General features: G+C 42.4%; 1 protein-coding gene across 1 annotated transcript in view; it reads left to right on the forward strand.

Annotated features, from left to right (window-relative positions):
* The first annotated feature begins 6,152 nt into the window (after nucleotides 1–6,152).
* Nucleotides 6,153–23,264, forward strand: part of ITIH2 (inter-alpha-trypsin inhibitor heavy chain 2) — a 36,335-nt gene continuing 19,223 nt past the window's right edge. Inside the window, exons 1-11 of the mRNA XM_032425778.1 lie at nucleotides 6,153–6,427; nucleotides 7,748–7,822; nucleotides 9,366–9,398; nucleotides 11,046–11,215; nucleotides 14,028–14,132; nucleotides 14,854–15,016; nucleotides 19,207–19,314; nucleotides 19,972–20,100; nucleotides 21,295–21,411; nucleotides 21,701–21,869; nucleotides 22,475–22,600. Of these exons, the coding sequence (XP_032281669.1) occupies nucleotides 6,344–6,427; nucleotides 7,748–7,822; nucleotides 9,366–9,398; nucleotides 11,046–11,215; nucleotides 14,028–14,132; nucleotides 14,854–15,016; nucleotides 19,207–19,314; nucleotides 19,972–20,100; nucleotides 21,295–21,411; nucleotides 21,701–21,869; nucleotides 22,475–22,600 (1,279 nt within the window). The 5' untranslated portion in view covers nucleotides 6,153–6,343. The remainder of the gene's footprint in view (nucleotides 6,428–7,747; nucleotides 7,823–9,365; nucleotides 9,399–11,045; nucleotides 11,216–14,027; nucleotides 14,133–14,853; nucleotides 15,017–19,206; nucleotides 19,315–19,971; nucleotides 20,101–21,294; nucleotides 21,412–21,700; nucleotides 21,870–22,474; nucleotides 22,601–23,264) is intronic.

A 23,264-nucleotide genomic window follows, 5' to 3' on the forward strand; every position in this document is an offset into this window, starting at 1 on the left:
TGCAGCCAGTGCTCCGAATGCCCAGCCGCCTCTGCACACTCTAAGCTCACTTCCCAAGTGGCATTCTCTCGCTGTCAGCCTGGACAAACGCTGCCCTTCCTTCTAGACCCAATGGAAGCAATGTCTCCTCTGTGCAACGTGCATCCATATCCTTTCTCCAGTTTGTCACAGGTTGCTGAGCGCTGTCTGCCCTTCACACGTCCTTCTGCACCACCACACTGAGCCACTTGAAAATCAGAACTCCCTGTGATGCGCTTTTAGTATTCAGTACCCAGTACAACTGATCAAGTCTCCATTGGTGTTTATGGTACATGAACTCATTCATGAACAAATGAACCATTCTCTTAGCCATCCCCCCATTATTTGTCAGTTTGCTTCTTGTCCATATTTCAGTGGCATCAAGTTTTCTATACAATTTTTCCCTTTGTATTATTTCCTGGGAATTTCTTTCCCGAGCAGAGAGCATGTGGCAACGGTTTTATAGTTTGTCATTTATACTTTTACCATATTACTCATGGGAGAGACTGGAGCAACTCACTGTGCCGCCAAGCAATTTGTGATCATCTGTTTCTCAATAACTTCCAGTACAGTTTGTAAGACTCTTAATTATTTTTTGGTGGAATTCACTAGTCCCCCCTCCCTTATCCAGAGTTCCAGTGTCCTGGTTTCAGTCTTCCCTCGGGGCTAGCCATGATCTAGAAGAAGAGGATCCTCCTCTGACGCGTGTCAGAGGGTCCACAGCAGCCCCGCGCTACGCGCCGACGCATACATCACCTCCCCTTCATCTCATCATGTAGGCATTTTGTCATCTCACGTCATTGCAAGAAGGGTCAGTGCCCGACAAGAAGGTATTTGGAGAGAGAGAACAGAGAGACCACATTTAGGGAACTTTTCTTACTATATTGTTATAATTGTCTCTATTTTATTATTAGCTGTTGTTATTAATCTTTTCCTGTGCCTAATTTATAAATTAAACTTTATCGTAGGTACGTATATATAGGATCAAACAGTGTGTTTAGGGTTCAAGACTATCTGCAGTTTCAAGCATCCACTGGGGATCTTAGAACTCGTCCCCACGGATAATGGGAGGATTAAGGTACATGTTTGATAGTAAATTAAAACTGCTTTCATTCCATATGAGCATTTTTTTTACCTGTGTAATATAATGTATGCATTTCATTATATGTCATCTCTCTGCTCATCCGCGTCCCCCAGTGTGGGTAGGAGCCAGACCATCATCTTTTTTTTTTTTAAGATTTATTTATTATTTATTTATTTGAGAGAGAGTGTGCATGTGCCCGCGTGTGGGGGTGGGGGGGGTGGGGCAGGGAGAGAAACAGACTCCCGCTGAGCATGGAACCCGCCTCAGGGCTTGATCCCATGACACCCCTCAACTCCCCCAACCCCCCTTCACCCCCAGATCATGAGGCCAGCTGAAATCAAGAGTCTGACGCTCAACCGACTGAGCCACCTAGGTTCCCCCAGGCCATCCTCTTGGCAGGTGATGGGCAGAATGCAGGCTTGCCAGCCGCAGGTCTATGTTCAGATCCTGCCAACCATCTAGACCCAGTTACTTAACCTCTCTGAGCCTCTGTGATTTCACCTATAAAGGAGGAGTAAGGAGATTGCTGCTTTCACCAGTCCTAGTAAATCTTTTTTTTTTTTTTTAAGATTTTATTTATTTATTCATGAGAGATAGAGGCAGAGGAAGAGAGAGAAGCAGGCTCCCCGAGGAGCAGGGAGCCCAATGTGGGGCTGAGTCCCAGGACCCTGAGATCATGACCTGAGCCGAAGGCAGACGCTTAACTGACTGAGCCACCCAGGCGCCCAGTCCTAGTAAATCTTAACTAGTTTTGCTTATCATGTATATTTTACTCATTCTATTGTTTTCTTTTCTAAGTGCCTAAAAGAAGACCCAGCACATAGTAGCCTACCCAGTTTTCATTACTCTTTTTGGCATGAAATTCTTCAAACCATTTAAATTTTTGTTATATATGATATGAGCTATGGATTAAAGTTAATTCCTTTTCATACCATTATCTAATTGTCCCAGGAGCATTTATTAAGGACTGAATTCATTCCCTATTGTTTTGTTGCTATAGGTTTCTATATAGCATATTCTATATGACATGCATTTCTGGACTCACTATTTTATTCCATTGATCAGTATCTATATTTTTTTAATTTAATTTTATTATGTTATGTTAGTCACCATACAATACATCATTAGTTTTTGATGTAGTGATCCACGATTCATTGTTTTCATATAACAAACACCCTGTGCTCCATCATATGGTTGCACTTATTTGTGGAACATAAGGAATAGCACGGAGGACATTAGGAGAAGGAAGGGAAGGAAGTATCTATATTTTTAAGCACTAAACCATATTTTTTTTAAAACTTGTGCTTTGTAATGTATTTTAAAACCTTAAACACTGGGCATAATTCTTACTGTTTAAAAACCACATTTCTTTGGCTTTTGTCTTTTCATCCTATGGAGTTTTCCAGTTCCATAAACTCTTCTGTGGGACACTAACATCAATATTTTATAAAATGTATATATAAATTTAGCTAATGATTTAATTATTAGCTACTTTAACTACTAGCATTAACAATTAGTATTTTTAAGAATACAGTGCTCCATTTATTCATGGCTTCCTTCTTTTTACCAGAGTTTAAGATGTTTCTTGTTATAAATCTCTGTCCTGACCTAAATTCCTATGTGCTTTTGAAACAACTGGTAAAAAAGGACTTCTTTTGTTCTATTTCTGGTGCAACCACTAATAAAGAGAAATGTAACTGATTTTGTGGGTTCACCTTGTACCTTGTTGTTTGGCTAAATAATTTTGCTACTTCTAGTAATTTTTTTTATGAGACTCTCAAATTTTCTAGATTAGGACTCTCACCCTCGACAAAAACTAATCTCTTGGTTTCTCTTTTTAAGAGAAGTGACTTTTCTACATGTGTTTCTTAATTTTTTCCGACTTGACTCTTGGTTTTATATACATGTATACACATACACACACACACACTTCCCATCAAGTTAAAAAAAATTGCCTCCTGAGACTAATATTTTAAGCACTTTCATCTGAAACAGATTGTGGAATTTACTGAATGGCTTCTTAATAGTTATTGAAATAGTGAAAAATTTAGTATTTTTGTTGCTGAAGTTTTAATTGGACAAATTTTCTTGTGTAATATCAGCCTCAATTTCCTAGGTTAATCCACTTTCCACTATTGTGGATTATTCTTTCTTGGTACAAAAATGTTGTCCAGGATAATATCTACTGTTTTTAATAAGGTAAATTGGCCCCAGGGCACCTGGGTGGCTCAGTCAGTTAAGCATCTGCCTTTAGCTCAGGTCGTGATCTCAGGGTCCTGGGATCGAGTCCCGCATTGGGCTCTCTGCTCATCAGGGAGTCTGCTTCTGTCTCTCTACCTCATGCTTGCTCTCGCTCTCTCTCAAATAATAAATAAATAAAATGTTTAATAAATAAATAAGATGTTTAAAAAAAAAAAGGTAAATCGGTCCTAAAATTTTTTAAGTGTGTACTTCAGATTTGTGGATAAAAACAGAATCCACCTCATTAAATGAATTAAAAACCACAGTGTCACTTTCTGCATATTGTTCAGATATTGTACATCCTATGAAGTTCCAAAAAAATTGTCAGGCTCAATGAATTTTTTATGCACCTTTTTCTATTTCTCTCTCCATTTTTTGGTCTGTTTACCTCTATATTATGGATTATTTTAAATATTTTACATTTCGTGTAAGATGTCTTATAAATTTGACACACTGGTCAATTCATGTTACTATTGTACATCTCACTTTTTAAATTTATTTTTATTTTTTAATTTAATTTAATTTTTTAAATTAAATTTTAAATTCAATTTAAATTCGAATTTCAAATTTTAAATTTTTAAATTAAATTAATTTAAAATTTAACTTAAATTTTAAATTTTTAAATTAAATTTTAAATTTTATTTTAAATTTTAAATTAAATTTTAATTTAAAATTTAAAGTTTTTAAAAATTACCTTAAAAATAAATTTTTAATTTATTCTCATATATTCTGCATTTATTAATTGGACAGATGGATCAATGTCTTCTAATTTAAAAATCTATTTTATCATTTTTCTCCAAATTGTTGATTTCTACTCTTAGATTTAACTCTTTCTTCTGACTTTCTTTTTGTTACTATTTGCTATGACATCTATTTTAACCTGATACCATCTTTGTAACACCTGTTTTCAAGTCTCTGAAATAAAGATTTTTAACATGATATCAAGTTTTAGTCTATTTTTATCTCGCCGAGATAAAGTGTCTCATGGAGACAGCATAGGGTTGAAACTTAAAAAAAAAAAAAAATTGTCAGTAACCCTTCCTAATCTTACAGATAAATTTTATCTGTGTGCATTTTATATTCTACTTGCACCTACACTTTGAATTATTTTTGGCATGTGCTTGGGTATTATAAATAAAATTATAAGTTTTTAAGTACCATCCTACACATTTCAATTTATAAGTTTACCTTTTTGGTATTATTTTTGACTTTCTTTTTTTTCACTTGCATTGTTTCTGAAATCTTTTAAACCATTTCCCTTTAAACAAAATCCAAAGGCCGTCTCAGACAATGGCCCGGGGTTCAATGTAACTCTCACAGTGGGTCTTGGAGGCTCAAGGGAAGCTGCCCGTTGTGGTCAGAATGGGAGCTGCTGAAAAGAGCCCTAGAGCATCATGTTTCAGGGACCACAGCAGACTTCCTATGGCTATATGGGTGTGAGTTCCCCATGGGAGTGGACGTTTAGAGAGTGGGCCTTTCCAGCAAGCAGGTGCATGGCCAGGAGCTAGATCACAGAACATTAGGCAGGAAGCCATGCATTCCATTCTGAGAAGGAAAGCCAGAAATAAAGTGAGGGCACAGGTCCCCTGCTGACCAAACTGGGATCGGCAGCATGACCCATGTTCAAGCAGATGTCTGCAATAGAGGTTCAAGAAAAAGACCCACTAAATAGACCTGCCACCCAGGTGGGGAATTACAGGTGAATTCTAGCTTAGATTCACACCTGGAACCCTGGATCCCAGTGATGGATGGCAGGTTGCCCCTCCTAAGCCTATGGGGTCATGAGCAGCAAAGGCTTTGGGGTCAGGCCAGACTTGCTGGATCTGCGTCTTCACTTACTAACCTTGAGGTGGAATAAATGACTTAGCCTTACTTTCTTCAATTATAAAGGAGGACAAATAGAGTGCATACCTCACATGGTTCTTTTGTAGATTAAAAAATAAAAGAGTTGGGGCGCCTGGGTGGCTCAGTCATTAGGTGTCTGCCTTCGGCTCAGGTCATGATCCCGGGGTCCTGGGATCGAGCCCCACATCAGGCTACCTGCTCGGCGGGAAGCCTGCTTCTCCCTCTCCCACTCCCCCTGCTTGTGTTCCCTCTCTCGCTGTGTCTCTCTCTGTCAAATAAATAAATAAAATCTTTAAAAAAAAATAAAAGAGTTAAAGATAATACAAGTGAAGGTACCTGACACCAGGAGGCTCAAGACATCTTAGTTAACATTATTATTACATCCAGACCACACATGGGATGCATACTGCACAGGGCTTCCAGGCTGGGTTTTCTCTGATTCTGGAACTGAGGAGATCGATTCTCCACTGACCTGAGCGAGGCTGATCAGGGGCAGCAGCAGAGACAGACACTGCTCTCTTAGTCAAAGACATTCGTGAAACGGCCCCACACTCTTCAGCGTGTCTTTGTATCCGGCGCAGCTGCATGCCCAGTTCTTTACTGCACTAGGTACCTAGTTTGCAAAGAGAGAGGGAAAAACACTAGCAGTGAATGCTTTGCTCAGAACACCATTGTGTCTCTTTTTCCACTTTTGCTAAACTTCTCCTGCTTTCATTTAAACAAAGGGATTTCATTTCCAGAAGCTTTACACTTTTGCCCTTTTCTCTCAGATTCTATTTCCCCGTCTAGTTTTCCACCTGGTCCTTCAAAGAGGATGAGGCTGATCTTCAGGTCTCTGATTCTGAGATGAACAGAAATCAGCAAAGCCAAAGAAAGCACATCCTCCTGACCCTGATTTGTCCTCACAGCCCCGTGACTACCCCGGGCTCTGCTGTTTGAATAACCTCTGGGTGTCCGATCCACCCCCACAGCTCAAGTTTGAACTCCAGAACAAATATTTGTCCTGTTTTTGAACAAAGTTTGAGAGCTTTCTTCTTCTTTTTTTTTCTTCTTTTAAAACACGAACTCTTCTGCTGTTCCTTTGAACTGGGTTCAGCGAGGAGTGGCATTCTCCCGGGACCCTGCACGGAGAGCTTGGCAAAGCCAGCCGGCAAAATGAATCGACTCACGTGCTTTCTCATCTGCGTCTTTGTTTCTGAAACACAAGGCTTCGAAATCCCCACCAATGGACTTCCAGAAGTAAGTACTCCCAGAAAACTCCTTGCTGTGGGCCTATACACAGGCTCAGTAAATAGCCTGTGGCTATTGCTATTCAAGGACTGTGCTCTGTGGCGAAATGAAATTTATGATAAAATTCTTGTGAGCAGGAGTGTTCACTGTTCTAATTACTGGAACGTGTATTTACCTCTTAAAGCGTTAATGGGATTTGCATGAGAATTCAGTCAAATTCAGTGGACTGGCCCCACAGAGCAACATTTATGGAACACAGCTGCCTACTCCTTATCTAAACAATGGGGATAATTGATCTAACCCAAAGGGGGTTAGGGGAATTAAATGACATATGTAAACTACGGAGCACAATGCAAGCACTAGGAAGCACTTAATAATTATTAGCTGTGATGAGGATGACACATCATTATCACTCTTGCACTAAGAGTGTAAGAAAAGTCATTATCAAAGCACCATTGTCTTTCCTACCTACGTGAACAATGAGTCCTGTCATGAGGGCAGTTTAAATATTGCTGTTAAGTGGGGGAGATGGCAAATGGGCTGGCAGAGTGCAGGGATTATTTCCAGGGAGCTCAAGGTTTCCACTTTGGATCCTTGGCCATCCCCAACATAAGGAAAGTTAAGTCTTGGACTGAGTCAAAAGGAATGTGTGTTATGGGAATATCCTAGGAGATGCAGAAGCTTTGTAATACTTGCAGAGTGGATTACCCACAGAAATGCCAAAGAACAGGATTGCATATTTGCAGGAAAGAAAAAAAAAATCACTCTGTCTGCTTAAGAAACGATCTTATTTTCCAACACCTTAAGAACCGCCAGAGTGTGTTGGAAATCTGATTGACAGAGCCGGGGATCGAAGCCAAGACATCCAAACATGTTTGTGCTTTCTCAGTCACTTCTTACTGGTATTCCTTTCCTATTGACATTTTTTTCCCAACATTTTTAATTGGAGGAGACGTATGGGCACATTTATCCACTCACACACTTGCTGATGCCAGTGTGTACCCAATAGCTCCCCAGGTACCCACCTGATCGTTGGGTTACTGTGACCCCGACCTGTATGCCCCATCATCTTCCAGCAAACTAAAAAATGCATTCCTTCATCCAACAAATTTGAAGAGAATAGCTTCCATGGATTCACCTCTGAGACATAGCTAGCAAATATAAACACATTAAAGAAGTAATTGTATTTAAAAAAAAAAGTGATTTCCCAAAGGTATAGGAAACAAGAGAGAAAAACAGGATGAATGCCTTTATGCCTGTCCCCATCTGCTTCCTTTGCTCTGGATCTTTTTTATTAATAGAAATAAATATCCTAAATTCTTTTTTAAGTTTGCAGAATATGAAGATCTTGTTGAACTGGCCCCAGGAAAATTTCAGTTTGTGCCGGAGAACCGGAGGTCTCAGGTACAGTAAGCCTTAGTCTCGAAGGGGAAATTAGTGAAAGAGATCATGATTGATGAGGGAGGGGAAGGATTAAGGTGCTTTTTGCTAGATTTTCTCAGAGCTTCTTTTTTATCATAGTGGTCACCTTAGTTCCTTAAAGGATGGATGGCTATGCGTTTTCTTCAAATTCTAAGATGGTAGGATGATTTTACTGCCTTATCAGGAAAGATTTCCTCTTAGGAGGGCATTGCCTCTCCCAGGGGTGGCAGATGCTGCCCACTGAGCAACACATCCTCCTCGGGGTGGTCACTGCTGCCTTGGGGAGAAGCTCAGAGAGCATAGGGACCAGCCAGGTCCCAGGCTGCATCCTGGAGGCCCGCAATAGCGCAGAAGCATCCTCTAATTCATAGGGGTGAGTTCTCCAAGAGGCCAGGAAGGGTGTGGCTTCTCCCACATGGAGCCCACGTGCTGAGAAAGAGGGTGTTTATTGAAGCAACGCTAAGCTGACCAATGACTTATTTTGTATGGGTGTGAATTTTGGACTTCTTAGGAGTCCAGGTTTCTTGTAGACCAATAATATAAAAACCCAATGGGCAAGTTCTCGTGTCATCTAGCCACAAAAGAGGAAACTTCATCATTGAGAATTGCATTCAAAAAGTTGAAAAGAAGTCAACTGTTGACCTCAAAAGGTCATATAACACTCCTTAAAACCCCAGTTCACTCCAAATCAGGCTAGCTAGCCTTATATCCAATACCTGACTTATTCTGTTAAAGTCCCACAGACATTAGATGTTCACCCATCGTTAAACCCAGTTCAGCTTTAAACCCAATTCAGCTTTCCATGCCTAGAGGACAGTCCTTCATGTGGATAATTCTCTAGCATAACAGTGAAAGTGCAGGATTTTCCACACGCCAGTCACTAGGCCTGGCTCCAGGGCCACCCCAAAGAAGAAATGCCTCGAAATCCCGAGCCTCATGTAGCTGAGTCCAATGGAGGAAACAGACAGCACTCCCACCGTCTTGCTTGGGAGGAAGAGCTTAGCTGCCATGAAAACTTAGTAAGAGAAGCTTACCTAGTTTGGGGGTGGGCATGAGAGAGCTTGACTGAGAAAATCCCCCTGAGCTGAGATCTGAAGGATGAGTGGGGGCTGGGGGATGAAAGCACTACAGATCTTGCAAATGTCATGTCCAGAGCCCCGTGGTAGCCTGGGGCATCCAGATTACCATTCAGCTAAATAAGAAAATAACTCAAACGGGATAAAGGGGAGATAGGCCACTCAGCATGAGTTCCGTTGAATATTTTCATTTAAAAGTATGTGTTCTAGCATTATATCAAAGAATGGTGTGCTTGCAAAGTGGCTGAGAAATGTGTTCAAAGAAAAACACCAGTGGGAAAATAGTCTTCGAGAATATTTGACATTTATGTCTGCTCCAATGAATGAATTGTAACTCAGTATTGAAGGGGGGAAAAAAATTTTTTTTTGACTGAGAGAAAGCAGTTTTTGTCCTCTAGGTAATAAGTAACACACTTTTGGAAGAATGATTATCTATCTTCCTTTCACAGAGAAGCGTTTCTGGAGAATCTGGAGAAACGATGGTGAGTTTACTTTGGTTTTGTTAAAAATTGATGACCGAATGATTTTCCTGTTACCTATTATCAGGAGATCAATACGGTTTCCTCTTTGTCTCTAGCCCTGAGAGCATTTACCTGACTTTCGAAATACCCTCTTGCCCAATTCTGTTTGGAAGTATGTCTAAAATTCAGCATGAAAGAGTATAGGATATATGTAGGAGAGATGTCACCAGGAGAGATGTCACCAGGAGCTGAAAAAGTCCTTTCTCTCTATTCTCTTAAGTTTTGCGAAAAACCTAGGTTTCACCCAAGCATACATATTCATTCCAATTTAGCCGTTTTAATTTAAACTATGACACCTAACGGATTTGGAGGAAGGAAAAAGACAGTGTGGGAAAGGAGTTCCCAAACATGAAATGGTCTGATTTCCTGAGATGTTCAAAAAAGTCCTTCCTGTGGCGAGAAAACATCAAAAGGAAATGGTTTCCATTGGCTTCCCGCTCTGAACTGACAGAAACTGTGAGAAGCACACACTTAATGGGTAAGAAGGAAAAGTAACTCAGCCTGGATTTCTGTCTTAGTTTGAGGTGAGCTGGCTGTTACGGAGTTGAAAGGCTTAATCTTGGCTGACAAAGTTTTGGGGATGACACCTAGTATCGAAATAAGCAAATCCTTTTGGAGAAGAAAGCAAAACCTAATGGGTCACCTAATTGCCCTAACCCTGAAGGAGCTTGCGGTTCTCAGGCATCTCCTGAAAGACATGTGCTTTTCAGCACAGTGGTAGACTGCAATTTGTTACACCGGAGCTGCCTTAAATGAATAGACAAGGAGTAGCAAAGGAGGTCCAGAGCGCTGGACCAATCATGGCATCGACAAGGTACTTTTTCTTCATATTCCAATTGTTGCTCACGCCCATCAGTGTGTCATATTTTGTTCTAATTGGAAGGAGAAAAGGACGAGAAGATGGCACCATAACAGATAAGATGGAAGAAGGCAAGGCGCCTGGCTGGCTCAGTTGGTTCAGCATCTGCCTTTGGCTCAGGTCATGATCCCAGGCTCCTGGGATGGAGCTCTGCATCATGCTCCCTGCTCAGGGGAGAGTCTGCTTCTCCCTCTTCCTCGGTGGCTCCCCCTGCTTGTGCCCTGTCTCTCTCATTCTCTCTCTCAAATAAATAAATAAAATCGTAAAAAAAAAAAAAAAAAAAAAAAAAAAGATGGAAGAAGGCAGATAGCAATATGGGGACCACAGTGTACTTCCACCCCACTCTACCCTTGTTTGTACCTCCCTCTGAAGATACAGCCAGGGTCCCCTAAAACCCCACCATCCTTATCCTTTCCCTTGCTAGGGTCCTGCCTTTGAAGTTATTTCTTGAACTTTCTCAATCCAATCTTGCATCGCACAACCATTTTCTACTTGTATTAGCATTTTAAACGTCATTATGAATAGACTCATAGAGCTGAAAGGCATCGCAAGCTATCTCAAAACAAAGGCAGGCTTCTGCCTGGCGGGGGGATTCCAAGTTAGGAGAATGCTTAATACTACCTGAGTTATATGCTTACCAATGCCTGAGAATTGTTCATAATAAAATGTGGTGCTCTTACCATCAAATACGTGGTGAAGTTCTATGTAATTTTGCTCTGAGTACCCCTATGCTTTCTTGCCAATTACAGGAAGAGGCTGATCAAGTAACTCTTTATAGCTATAAAGTCCAGTCCACTATTACTTCTCGTATGGCCAGCACTGTCATCCAGACCAAAGTGGTGAACAACTCCCCAGAGCCTCAGAATGTCGTGTTTGATGTTCAGATTCCCAAAGGAGCCTTCATCTCCAACTTTTCCATGTGAGTAACTCCTATGTAGACTAGAAATTGGATATGCTCTACTCATAGAATCCAAATTTCTCGTAGTTAGAATAGACCTTAATGGTCAACTGCTCCACTGGTTCTCACTCTCAGATCTGTGGACCCACTGGATGTCAAGGGTCCCCATAATTTGTTTCTGTTCAAAATATCAGGATTTGTGAAGGATTTGCTTTTCATATCTAATAAATTAAAGCAACCAAGCTATCTCCCTGGTAACAACTCTTACTTGCATTTTAATGTGTTTTCTTGCAGGGGAGGGGTGTGGGGGGTGGGGAGAAATCTATGGATTTGCCATGGCTTACAGGAAACCATATATGAGTGCAGAGCAGTTCCGTGTCACCTGTCATATGTTTCTCTATGGGGAAAAAACATGAGAACCACTGATTAAATCCAATCATCTGTCCAGTGATTGAATTCCTCTATTACACCGAGGACAAGTGGCTTATCCAGGCTTGACTTGAATATCTCCTTGATGATAAACTCACTACTTCCCAGAGCAATCCACTCAATGATTGACAGGTCTGTTAGAATTATTTCTCATACTTAATTGAAATCTGTTCCGTTTCTACCCAGTGACTCTGGTTCCACTCACAAATTTTTTTCTAATTCTCTGCAAAATACATACTGAAGTGTTCGAGGATGAAATGATATGCTCTCTGAGATTGGCTTCAAAATAATCGAGATGGAGAGGGTGGGGGTGGCAGTGAACTGAGACTGGCTGAGTACTGATAATGGTGTGGCTCAGGGATGGTTTCATGGAGGTTTCTTCTATTATTCTATTTTTTGTCTGTTTGAAGATTTCTGTAATTAAAAATACTTTTCAGCCACTCCAGTGCTTTTTAAAAAGTGAGGCCACTTATCTTCTCCCACCTGGTGGCTTCATGTATCAAGGCTAAACATTCCCTGTTCCTCCAAGTATTTGGATGGCTTTCTACCCCCGACCATTTACACAGCCATCCCCAGAGTGTTCTCTGCCTGGCCGTGTCCTGTCCCGGTTGCCTAGAACAGAGCACAAGGCTCTGCATACAATCTGGCTATTTTTTTTTTTTTTACTAAGACATTAGATTGAGTTACTTCTCATCGGCTTTGGTCTTTCAACCACCAAGGTAACCAGAGATAACTGTGAATAGATAAAGCATTCAAATACCATGCACTTTGGCTTCTAAAAATTACAGAGCATGTTAACTATATTTTTTAAACAAAACAAAGTAGGTGGGGAAAAAGCATTAGGTGACTTTGAATTGGTATCCTTTGAATTGGCTTAGAAATTTATTTTTCAAAAAATTTTTAGTTCTAAAAAGGGAAATGTAGAAAGAAGAGCTTTCATGTAGTGGCATTAGTTGACACTGTGTCTGAAAAATTACATTTAGAACTGTTGTAATAAATTTTTATTTTGAAGCCACATAACCAGAATTTATTCTAGATATTGCTTCTTTCTGTTTTCCTTTATTCTCTTCTTCTTCTCCATCTCATGTCATAGAAGATTTGAGGTGACAAAAGATAGAATTACAAGATATACATTTATTTGGTCTCCCTCCACTCAGGGCTGAATTTATGAAGACCAGAGAAGGTAGCCAACTTGATCACTGCAATTTCATATGAATTGCACAAAATATTTCTTCTAGTCAAAATATTTCTTCTGCCTTTTTTAAATCAAGGTTCCAAATATTCTCCCATTAGAGATAATTTCGTTTTGTATTAAAGACTTCTTGGTCTTTGAACCAGACTATGGATTGATGGGAATAGTGCAGACCTGGACACATGGGGTCTAGTTCTAGCTGTCTCTGACCAACTGTGTGACCTTGAGCAAGTCACTGTCTCCTGGCTCTGACTTTTCATCTAAAGAGATGGCCCTCAAGTGAGCCTCACCAAGCATGTCATTGGCACTTGGGACAAGAAATTGGCCCTTATGCTGCCAAATGTCTAGCGTTCTCCACATGGTGAGAGATCCTGTCCATTTGAATGCCATGGAGTCCATTTTACTTCTGAAATTCTGTAATTCGATGGCTCTGACCAATCATTACTTGGAACGCATTAGATGACAGTGACTGTGTTGAGATGGAGTTGCAAAGGGAAGTCAGAGATCCCTAAGGGAGATGTTAGGGGGATAAACACAAATTTGCAAAGGGATTCCCCAATGCCTCCCTCCATCTTCCCTCACTCTCTTATGCTCTTGCCAGAGAGTATGAGCCTCTCTTCTAAACAAATGTAAGCCAGATAACTAGTGATTTATCAATCACCTCTCCTCAGCATATTTGTAATTCAAAAGGGTTACCCAAAGAGAACAACACTTATCTGAAGGGTAAAGCTTGAAAATGAGGAACAATTTTAAACACAAACAACAGCACCCGAGGGGAGGCTTTCAGGATGGGCGCCTCTTTTTTTTTTTTTAAAGATTTTATTTATTTATTTGACAGAGAGAGAGAGAGCGAGAGCAGGAACACAAGCAGGGGGAGTGGGAGAGGGAGAAGCAGGCTTCCCGCCGAGCAGGGAGCCTGATGCGGGGCTCGATCCCAGGACCCTGGGATCATGACCTGAGCCGAAGGCAGACGCTTAACGACTGAGCCACCCAGGCGCCCGGGGTGCCTATCTCTTCAATCACACTCTCAGATAAAGGGACTCCTGACCAAGAGATAGGCAGATGTCTCTCTTCTCATTTCTTCTAGGTGCAAAATTGTAATGGCCCGCATTCACTAAATCCAACTGGTTGGGTTATGTGTTGTTAGTTTGTTTTGTTGAGACTACTGCGTGGGAAAACTCAACAACTCGGGGGCCTCCTGTCATTTTTTAGGACTGTAGACGGCACGACATTCACTAGTTCCATTAAGGAGAAGACTGTGGGTCGAGCTCTCTACTCCCAGGCAAGAGCCAAAGGCAAGACTGCGGGGTTGGTGAGGTAAGGGCTGGGCCAGCGCAGATCGTGGTCTCATCCGCTAGCTGCTCCCACTCAGTCCCAAAGCCCAAATCAGCCTCATTTGATAATCCTGCCATTTCCTCTTTAAAACTAAACACCTCAAGCAATGATCACAGTAAACTTGATATATATGTGTTTAAATAAGGGCTTACATTGGGAATACATATTCCACTTGATGCAATCATAGATTTCTTCTTCCTGAAGACTTTCAAGGATGTAAAGAATCTCTAGAATAAGCCTCCAATGCACGAATTATCAGTTTGGGTTTGAGCCCCTGCCCCACAACTGAGTAGCCAAGTGATCTTGAGCTGGTTACTAATAATCTATCAGCCTCATTTGTTATCATCTGGAAAACAAGGTTGATGATACCCATCCTGCAGAGCTGCCATGTCAGAAATGATACGTGTCAAGGTCCCGGCGTGGAATAGGGATCAGTAACTGGTAGCTTCTTGCAGATAACACTCAGATCTCTAAGAAGCTCTGGAAGAAAAAGATCAGGTAGGAGAGGAGACTAAACTGTTGGTAGAATTAAAGCTACCCAGGAATTTCAGTGATCTGGATTGTACCTCCTGTCTGTTTTCATAAACACCTGAGCAGCCTTGATTGCCCACAAAAACCTAGGTGCCCTCTGCATAGATGCGGGGTCTTGCTCTCCATCATGCATGTGCTGACTTACATCCCGGGGCGGGTGTTAAACCTTTAGGAGCAGGGCTCTTGATATGGAAAACTTCAAAACCGAAGTAAACATCCTCCCTGGAGCAAAGGTGCAGTTTGAACTTCACTACCAGGAAGTAAAGTGGAGGAAGCTGGGATCCTATGAACACAGGCTCCATCTGCAGCCGGGACGACTGGCCAAACACTTGGAGGTGAGTTGGAATTTGCAGGGCATGCAGGGACCCCATCCACTGATGGCTCCTAGCCCCGATTTATACTTTCCAGGGTCACCGCTCTTTGTGGCGTTGGATACATGCAAGTCAGCAAGACGGTGATGGATTTGGAGTCCACCAGGACTCCTTAGGGATTTCAATGAGGGCTCAGCTCTGTATTAGCTGTGTTAGTTTCCTAGGCTTGCCGCCACAAGCGATTACAGACTGGGTGGCTTAAAACAGTAGAAATTCATCTTCTCACAGTTTTGGAGAACCAAAGCCTGAAATCCAGGTGTTAGCAGGGCCTTACTGCTGAAATCTTGGGGGAGAATCTGCTCCTTGCTTCTCCTCGTGTCTGGCAACTGCTGGTACTCCTTAACCCATGGTCTCATAGCTACAGCACTCCAATCTCGACCTTGGTGGTCACATCATGTTCTCCTCCATGTGTCTCAAATCACCCTCTGCCTTCTTCTTATATGAAAACGTCACTGGACTTAGGGTCCACTGACATGATGATCTCATCTCAAGATCCTTACCTTTTAACTTCATCTATGAGGATACTTTTTCCAAGTGAGGTATCATTCAGTTTCCAGGGATTTCATGTAGACATGTCTTCGGGGGTACGGGTAGCGGGGGAGAGTGCCGTTCAACCCTTACACTAGCCTTCTCTGACATGGGACACATTCTCCTGATGGTCCCTTTTTTCATGTGAGGAAAGGGTGCTAGAACATATTTTCCATATAATTATGGAAATAGGTGGCAAATAATAGGAACTCAGTGAATGCTAGCTGTCTTCCTTTGCGACCCCGTGGCCCTACCGATACGAACTCACCTTTACTATCATCTTCACCTGTTGCCCTAAGAACTGAGACACTCTTTGGGGACTTGAATCTTTGTGACATCACATGAACATTTTGTGTCAAAGGCAGAGCAGAGCAAGAAGCAGCCCAGGAGAGTATATGATCCAGTCTGCCTCTCCATTTGACTGATAGGAAGGTGGGGTCCACAGGCAGAGATGACTCCAAGGGATAAATGGATCATGATGAAATTTTTATTCCAATTTGAAAAGGTGCATATCTGACCAATGGAACCCACCTTCTTCCCATGACCACTGTGTGGCATCAGCTTGCTCTCAGGATATATGCCACTGAGTTCTTTTCAGTGTCCCTGCTGGCACATCTGGGGCCTTGGTGAAAATTAAGAAAAGATGCCCTTCGTCCTGGCAAATGCAGCCGCATGTCAGGGCAAATGACTTGACCATTGGGTTATGGGCAGGATCTCAGCACCCTCTTGAAGCCCTGGCTGGAGGCTCTGCACAACTCAACACGTGACCCTGGCTATTTTTCTAGGAGTGATGATGAATGTGTGCCATTCTCTTGCTCAATTCTATGAATCCCACGGTAAATAGATGTGATTGGCATCTTGCCTACAATGATGCAAATGCTCAGGTTGTTAATAATATTAATAGCGACTGAGTTAGTGCTATGAGAATACTTCTGTAATATTTTGGATAAGATACTTATATTATATGTCATTGATTCCTCCCCACAAGTTATAAAGTAGATCTCATTAACCCTGATTTAGAGAGATATATAAATAACTTGCCTAAGGAAACAGCTAAGAAACAATTAAGATTCCAGACTATGTTCTATGCTATTAATCCAAGAATTTGAGTTTGAGTCCATGAAGATAATGATTCTTAACACACATACTATGTAGCACATAAATCTTTCTTATATTTCTGAAATTTTTGTTCATCCTTAAATTTTCCATGCTCTTAGGAATTCCTTGTCTTTAAAATAAGACAGATGGAGTCTTAGTTTATTAGCAAGAGTGTTAGACAAAGTGGCAAGTTTCCCGAGTTCTGGTCCAGAATTAACACTTACAGCTGTGGGCTCTGGGCGAACCCATTTCCTGGCCTTCAGTGTCTCATCTGTGTTAGGCGAACGTGATAACCACTACACTACGGAAACCTAACTAGTGTCTCATCTGTGAAAGAAGGTTGGACCAGGTGGTTCTTAAGGTACTTTCCAGCCGTAACCGTCTATGAAATGTATTCATTTCTAAAGAGGCTTGATCTTATCCAGAGATAAGTTAAGGCGAAATCATAAAATTAGACCTTCTCCTTGTGTTTATTCCAGAAAAGTTTCTAATCACCGTCAGAAGGGCCACCTAACTGGAAATACGTTTCCCTCACAGGAATCACAGAGAACACATCTCTTTTTAACCCCCACCCCTACCTTCCAGATGTATCAAATCTTGGAAAAAGATCTTATTCCAACTCCCATAGCTGGTTCCAATAAATATGGTGGGTGACTCAAGGCCACCGTGGACTGGTCCCAACCTGTCAATGACCCAGTGATGGGATCTTAGGTACACACCCCCAAAGCACAGTTTCCTCCTAGATTTGGGGGCCATGTCTGCATCTAATTGAGCACAGGACTACTAATAGCTTCCGTGACACTCAGGAAAAGATCCCTCGGCCATTTTTATGCTCTTATGGAGAGACTGAACTTTGTCCTGAGTACTCTACACTTATTTATTTATTTATTTATTTATTTATTTATTTTTAAGATTTTATTTATTTATTTGACAGAGAGATAGACAGAAGAGCACAAGCAGAGGGAGTGGCAGAGGGAGAGGGAGAGGGAGAAGCAGGTTTTCCGCTGAGCAGGGAACCCGATGCAGGACTCGATCCCAGGACCCTGGAGATCATGACCTGAGCCGAAGGCAGACGCTTAACCATCTGAGCCACCCAGGCGCCCTATACTTATTTATAGGTAGAACCTTATGGAAGAGAGAAAGCAATGGACCCAGTTTTCTGCAATTCCCTGACTTTTCTCCCTTTCCTCCAGGAACTGCTCGATCAACTACCCAAAATGTCTGGGTCAAACTGTCCTGGGATGTCTGATCCACCTGATTCTGTGTAGATTTAGTTCTTACCGACATGGAGAACCTGGAGCTAATGGGAATCTTGGAGGCAAATTAAACTCACATCTTATGCTGGAATTTGTAATAACCAAGAAAGAAAATGTTGGCTCTGCTTAGACAAGTGTCCATGACTTTTTGAAAGAAGATTAAAAAAAATCAGGACACCTGGGTGGCTCAGTCAGTTAAGCGTCCGACTCTTGATCTCAGCTCAGGACTTGATCTCAGGGTCGTGAGTTCAAGCCCTGTGCTGGGCTCCATGCTGGACATGGAGCCTACTTTAAAAAAATAAAAATAAAAATTAGAGAAAAATTTGGCATGATTCCAAAGGCAGGGACTTCCAAAAGAGAGTGAGCTCATCACTGTTATAAATGATCCTAAATGAGTAAGAGGCAGTAAGGAAACCAATGTGCATAGGGCTCCATCTGATGGCCTCACATTTAAGTGGGTATATGCAAAAGCTGGGAAATCTCATGAAAAACAAATAGGATATTGTGGCCTGGGACTAATGAATAGTGTGGCCAAGTCAACTGAAAAGATGGAGCACAAGCTATTGGAAGTCAAGAAGCAGTGTAAAATGTATTAGGAGCTTGGGTCCTGGGTTTGAAGCCTGGCTCGGCCACTTCCAAGCTGGGTAATTCTGAGTCTGTTTCTTCATCCATAAAATAAGCAATAACAAATAAAATAGATAATAAGAATATCGGTAAGAGTTAAATGAGTTCATACATGTGAAGTGCTTAGCAGAGCACTTAGAGTCTATAGAGAGAAATGAAAGCCGTGGTTATGGTTTTTCCAAGGATCATCCAAAGGGAGTTCCTTCTGCTTCGCTCTGTTCAAAGCACGTAGACAGAAAAGGAATGAAAGGGCCCTGGCCCTTCATTGACAGATCCACAGACTAAGGGCAGAATCATTTCGCAATGGCTTTCCTTCCTTTGTTTCCTTCGACAACATGAATACTCTTATAAACAACAACAATAAAAATAGACTAGGATAGAGATGGGGAATGAAACCCAGAGGAATGAAGCAAGAGGAGTGGAGCACTGAGTTGCCCAAAGGGTCTTCAGCCCCCGTGGCGAGGTGAATCAGATCCACGGCAGTTAAGGAACGTGCAGAAGTGATCATGGACCCACACTGGGTCACTTCGGGGAAAGCCTGAAGATGAGAAAAACAGCAGAGGATGTAGTCGTGGTACTTTTTGCTCAAAAAAAAAAAACCTTAAAAGATACCTTGATGCTTTGAGTAATTTTCTTTCTCAACTCTAGGTAGACGTGTGGGTTATTGAACCTCAGGGAATCAAATTTCTCCATGTTCCTGACACATTTGATGGCCATTTTGACGGTGTTCCTGTCATATCTAAAGGACGGCAGAAGGTATCATAAGTATTGCTTGTTGTAAAGAGTCTTATTTTAAGTGGCCACTAGCTCATGGGTTCTTTGCCCCTCCTGTGCTCTGGGGAACAGAAAAGTGGTCAGGTAGTGAAGTCTGTGAAGGAACAGAGATCCCTGAGCAAAATCTATTGTTTCATTACATTTTGACCAGTGACTGTCCCTTTTGGGGCCCCATTTCCCTCAAGTCATGTGCTTGACCGTAGCTAAAAGACAGCTTTCACATAATCACATAAATCACGTGGTAGATTTTCGTTAGTCACAGCAAGAGATGCTCAGCTTAATTCTCTTCACTTCATGACCAATAATAACCAACAGTGGTGGAGTCAAACTCCTCTAAGAACCTTTCACAGACTTTCTCGAGCTGGTTGCCATTTCTCTGATGGGGGAAGGGAGGAATTCTTTGAGTATCTTAAGAAGTCCTAAAACCTGGGCAGCAGCACCACAGGCTGGCAGATGCCCCATCACATGCCCGGCCACTGTCCCTTACATTGGGAATGCGACTTCTGATGCTGCCTGGGTGGGGGCTGGCCATCAAGCCACGGGCAATACTCTTCACCTGTGTGCACAGGAAGCTGTCAGCCCCCCATCTTGGGAGGGAGAGGTGCAGAGACTGGGCTCTGATGTCACTGTTCTTTCCAGGCACATGTGTCCTTCAAGCCCTCTGTGGTACAGCAAAGAAAATGCTCCAACTGCTCTGAGACTGCAGTAGACGGAGAGCTGGTGGTGATGTATGACGTGAAGAGAGAAGAGAAAGCCGGAGAACTCGAGGTGGGTAAAACCAGTCTCCAAGAGGACTGCCATGCTGAGGCCAAACAAAGGTGTCTTTTGGAACAAGCCCCCCTGGCTTCTGGGTAGCTCCTAGCTGCCAAGGCAAGTGTCCAGTTGCAGAGAAGGGATAGAATCCTATTTCCCTAAGTGTTACTAAGCATCATCTTTTCATGTCAAGAAAACCAAAAAGAGCATCATTGAGTTTCATGTCCTTGTCTCAGAAGGGTACTTCTAGGCCTTATATGAAGTACAATAGGAAAATCACAAAATGGGAGTTTTGGATAACCTACAAAGGCCCTTTGCAATTAAACTATCAAAGAAAGTTTGGAGCTGCTGTCCTGGTAGAAGTTTGCTACTGTCTTGGTAGAAGTTTGCTACTGTCCTGGTAGAAGCGACCAAGGGCAGTGGAAAGAGAACTAGGGGAGCCAGGCGTTAGAGCCTAGAGCAGAAGACAAAGACGGAGATCCCAAATCCAGCTGGAGCGACCTTCTAGTAACTTCGAGAACAATCTAAACTCTCTAGAGTGCTGATAAAGGTCCTTCATGATCTGTCCTGCTGACTCTCCACTCTAATTCCTTGAATTCTTGAATTCAATAGCCCTCGTGGTGCTGAACCACTTACAGAGCCCCTAGTGTGCCATATTTTCTCACCCTTGTCTGGAACTCTCCTCCCCACTCCTACCTGCACCCCCCAAGCCTGCCCAAGTCCCAAACTCATGCTCAAGTCCAGTGTAGATTCCATTTCCATGGGAAAGACTCCCCCATCTGAGTCAGATACATGTCCACTGGGCGTTCTCAGAGTCCTTTATTTTCCTGATCACAGCATGTAACACTCTGCTACAACTGTCTCTTTACTTGTCTGGATCCTGGGTTGGCCTGTGAGCCCGGTGAGGGCAGAGATTCTGCCCGATTGGCTGTTGGCTAGCAGGGTGCCTGGAAGGCAGGCTCTCCATGAAGACTGGGTGGATGGAGCGGAGCAAAGTGAAATGCCCTGGGGAATGAAACTACCCAGAAGTCTTGGACCTTCCCAGCAGAGGAGTGGGGGAGAGCAGGAAGGAGGAGGGAGAGACACGGATGGACACCGAGCCTCCCCTTTATGACCAGCATTCCTCTTGTTCCCTGTGGCTCGCCTCTTCTCTCTTAGTCCCTAGGGCCCTGCCTTCCTACATGCTAAACATTGTGTTCTGTTTTCCAGGTATTTAATGGATATTTTGTCCACTTTTTTGCTCCTGAAAACCTGGACCCAATTCCCAAAAACATCCTCTTTGTCATTGATGTTAGCGGCTCAATGTGGGGAATAAAAATGAAACAAGTAAGTACCTCCTTGTTGGTAAGGGTGCTCAGGGCTCCCCGCTTTCTTCGATTCCCTCCCAACATGGCAGACATTCAATGCACCTTCCCCCCAGGCCTCATCTTGGTCAGCTGGGGCTGCTCTGACAAAGTACCACAGATCTGCTGGCTTATGACCAAGAGGTTTTCTGGAAGAATGACAGCTTGAGTTGGTACTTGCAAGATGATAGGATTAATTCTTGGTCTTCCTCCTTTCTTCTTGGGCTGAGAGTTAATGTAATGAGACCCTTCTTCATTCTTTTTTGAAATAGACAGTGGAAGCAATGAAGACCATATTGGATGACCTAAGAGCTGAAGACCAATTCTCTGTGGTTGACTTCAACCACAATGTTAGAACCTGGAGAAATGATTTAGTCTCAGCTACTAAAACACAGATTGCAGATGCCAAGAAGTATATTGAGAAAATCCAGCCTAGTGGAGGTGAGTGACTTTACCCTAGAGCCCAGTGAGAAACATTCATAGGGTTCAAATCTTCATTCACTTAGCAAGTATCACTCCCTACCACAGTGGTCTTTGCCCAGCTTGCAATGGCCTGCCTTAAGTAATGCATGCATTATTCCATGATGAATACTAATTTCTTGTGAAAGTACAAGGCATAACCCATCTCACACAAGTCTGTGACCATCCCAATCTTTCTCAGAAAAGGGTATCAGCAAGTGACACTAGCCTTCTTATTACTCTCAGCATAAAATGCAACTGTCCACAGACCAATGTCCCAGCATGTCAGCAAGGCTGATTTAGGGACCTTCTATTGGGTGTTTAACAAAATGACAGATGGGTGCTTTGAAAGGATGAATTCATCTTTAAGGGAATAGTTTACTACAAGGTGAGTATTTTACTCCCCTGGGGAATCTTGACCAGCCTGGGGGAAATCTGTGTCACTTGGAAAACAATCGAAGGATTTGGGTACTGAATAAAATGACATATGAGTAATCACCAGACAGACGAACCTGAACCCAGGATGTGATGGTTTTTGTGCAAAGAGAGAGTACATAACGGAACAGCACATAATGTTACTTTAACAGGCACAAATATCAACGAAGCCCTTCTGCGTGCCATCTTTATTTTGAATGAAGCCAATAATTTGGGAATGCTGGACCCTGAATCAGTCTCTCTGATCATTTTGGTTTCTGACGGCGACCCAACAGTAGGCAAGTAGCACTTCAATCTTCTAGTGACAAATATTTAACTCTTGCTTCAAATGGGAAATCTGATGGCATTTGCAAGTTTCTAAACCACTGTAGCCCCATGCTTTCTAACAGGAGACTTCTTTTGACCCTGGAGCACTCATTCCCTTGAAACCCAGTCCCAGACATTTCTTGGTGATGCTCTTGAAAGCGCCCATTTTGCCTCCACAACGTGGGGAAATTTGAGTATGAATTGTAATAATATGCTATTACATTTATTCCCTCAACTTAAGGTATGTGAGGTGGCGTACGGGAGTGGGTGGGATGAGTGTGTCCGTCCCCAGTCTCCAGAACACTTCTGGAGTCTGCATCCTTCTCCATCCTATTCCATCCTTCTCCACATTCCCCCAGTCACTCACGGCAACTGGAGAAATGACTTCTTTCTGATATATCCTGTACATTATGCATTCTTCGCCACAAAATGGCCCAACTTCTCCTGGCTTCTATCATGTGCTGTTATTTTTATCTGCTTCATCTGTGTCTTACTACTGGCAAATACAGAAGTGCATGCTAGATTGTGTTGCAGTCTGCCATGCAGATAAGGACCTGTGCCGGACGCAGCTCAATGGAAGGAAGACCAATGGACCAATCATGACAGTGGCCACTAGAGTTTTAGACGAAAAGCAAC

The sequence above is a fragment of the Phoca vitulina genome, unplaced genomic scaffold, assembly GCF_004348235.1.
Source record: "Phoca vitulina isolate PV1807 unplaced genomic scaffold, GSC_HSeal_1.0 scaffold33, whole genome shotgun sequence".
Lineage (NCBI taxonomy): Eukaryota > Metazoa > Chordata > Mammalia > Carnivora > Phocidae > Phoca > Phoca vitulina.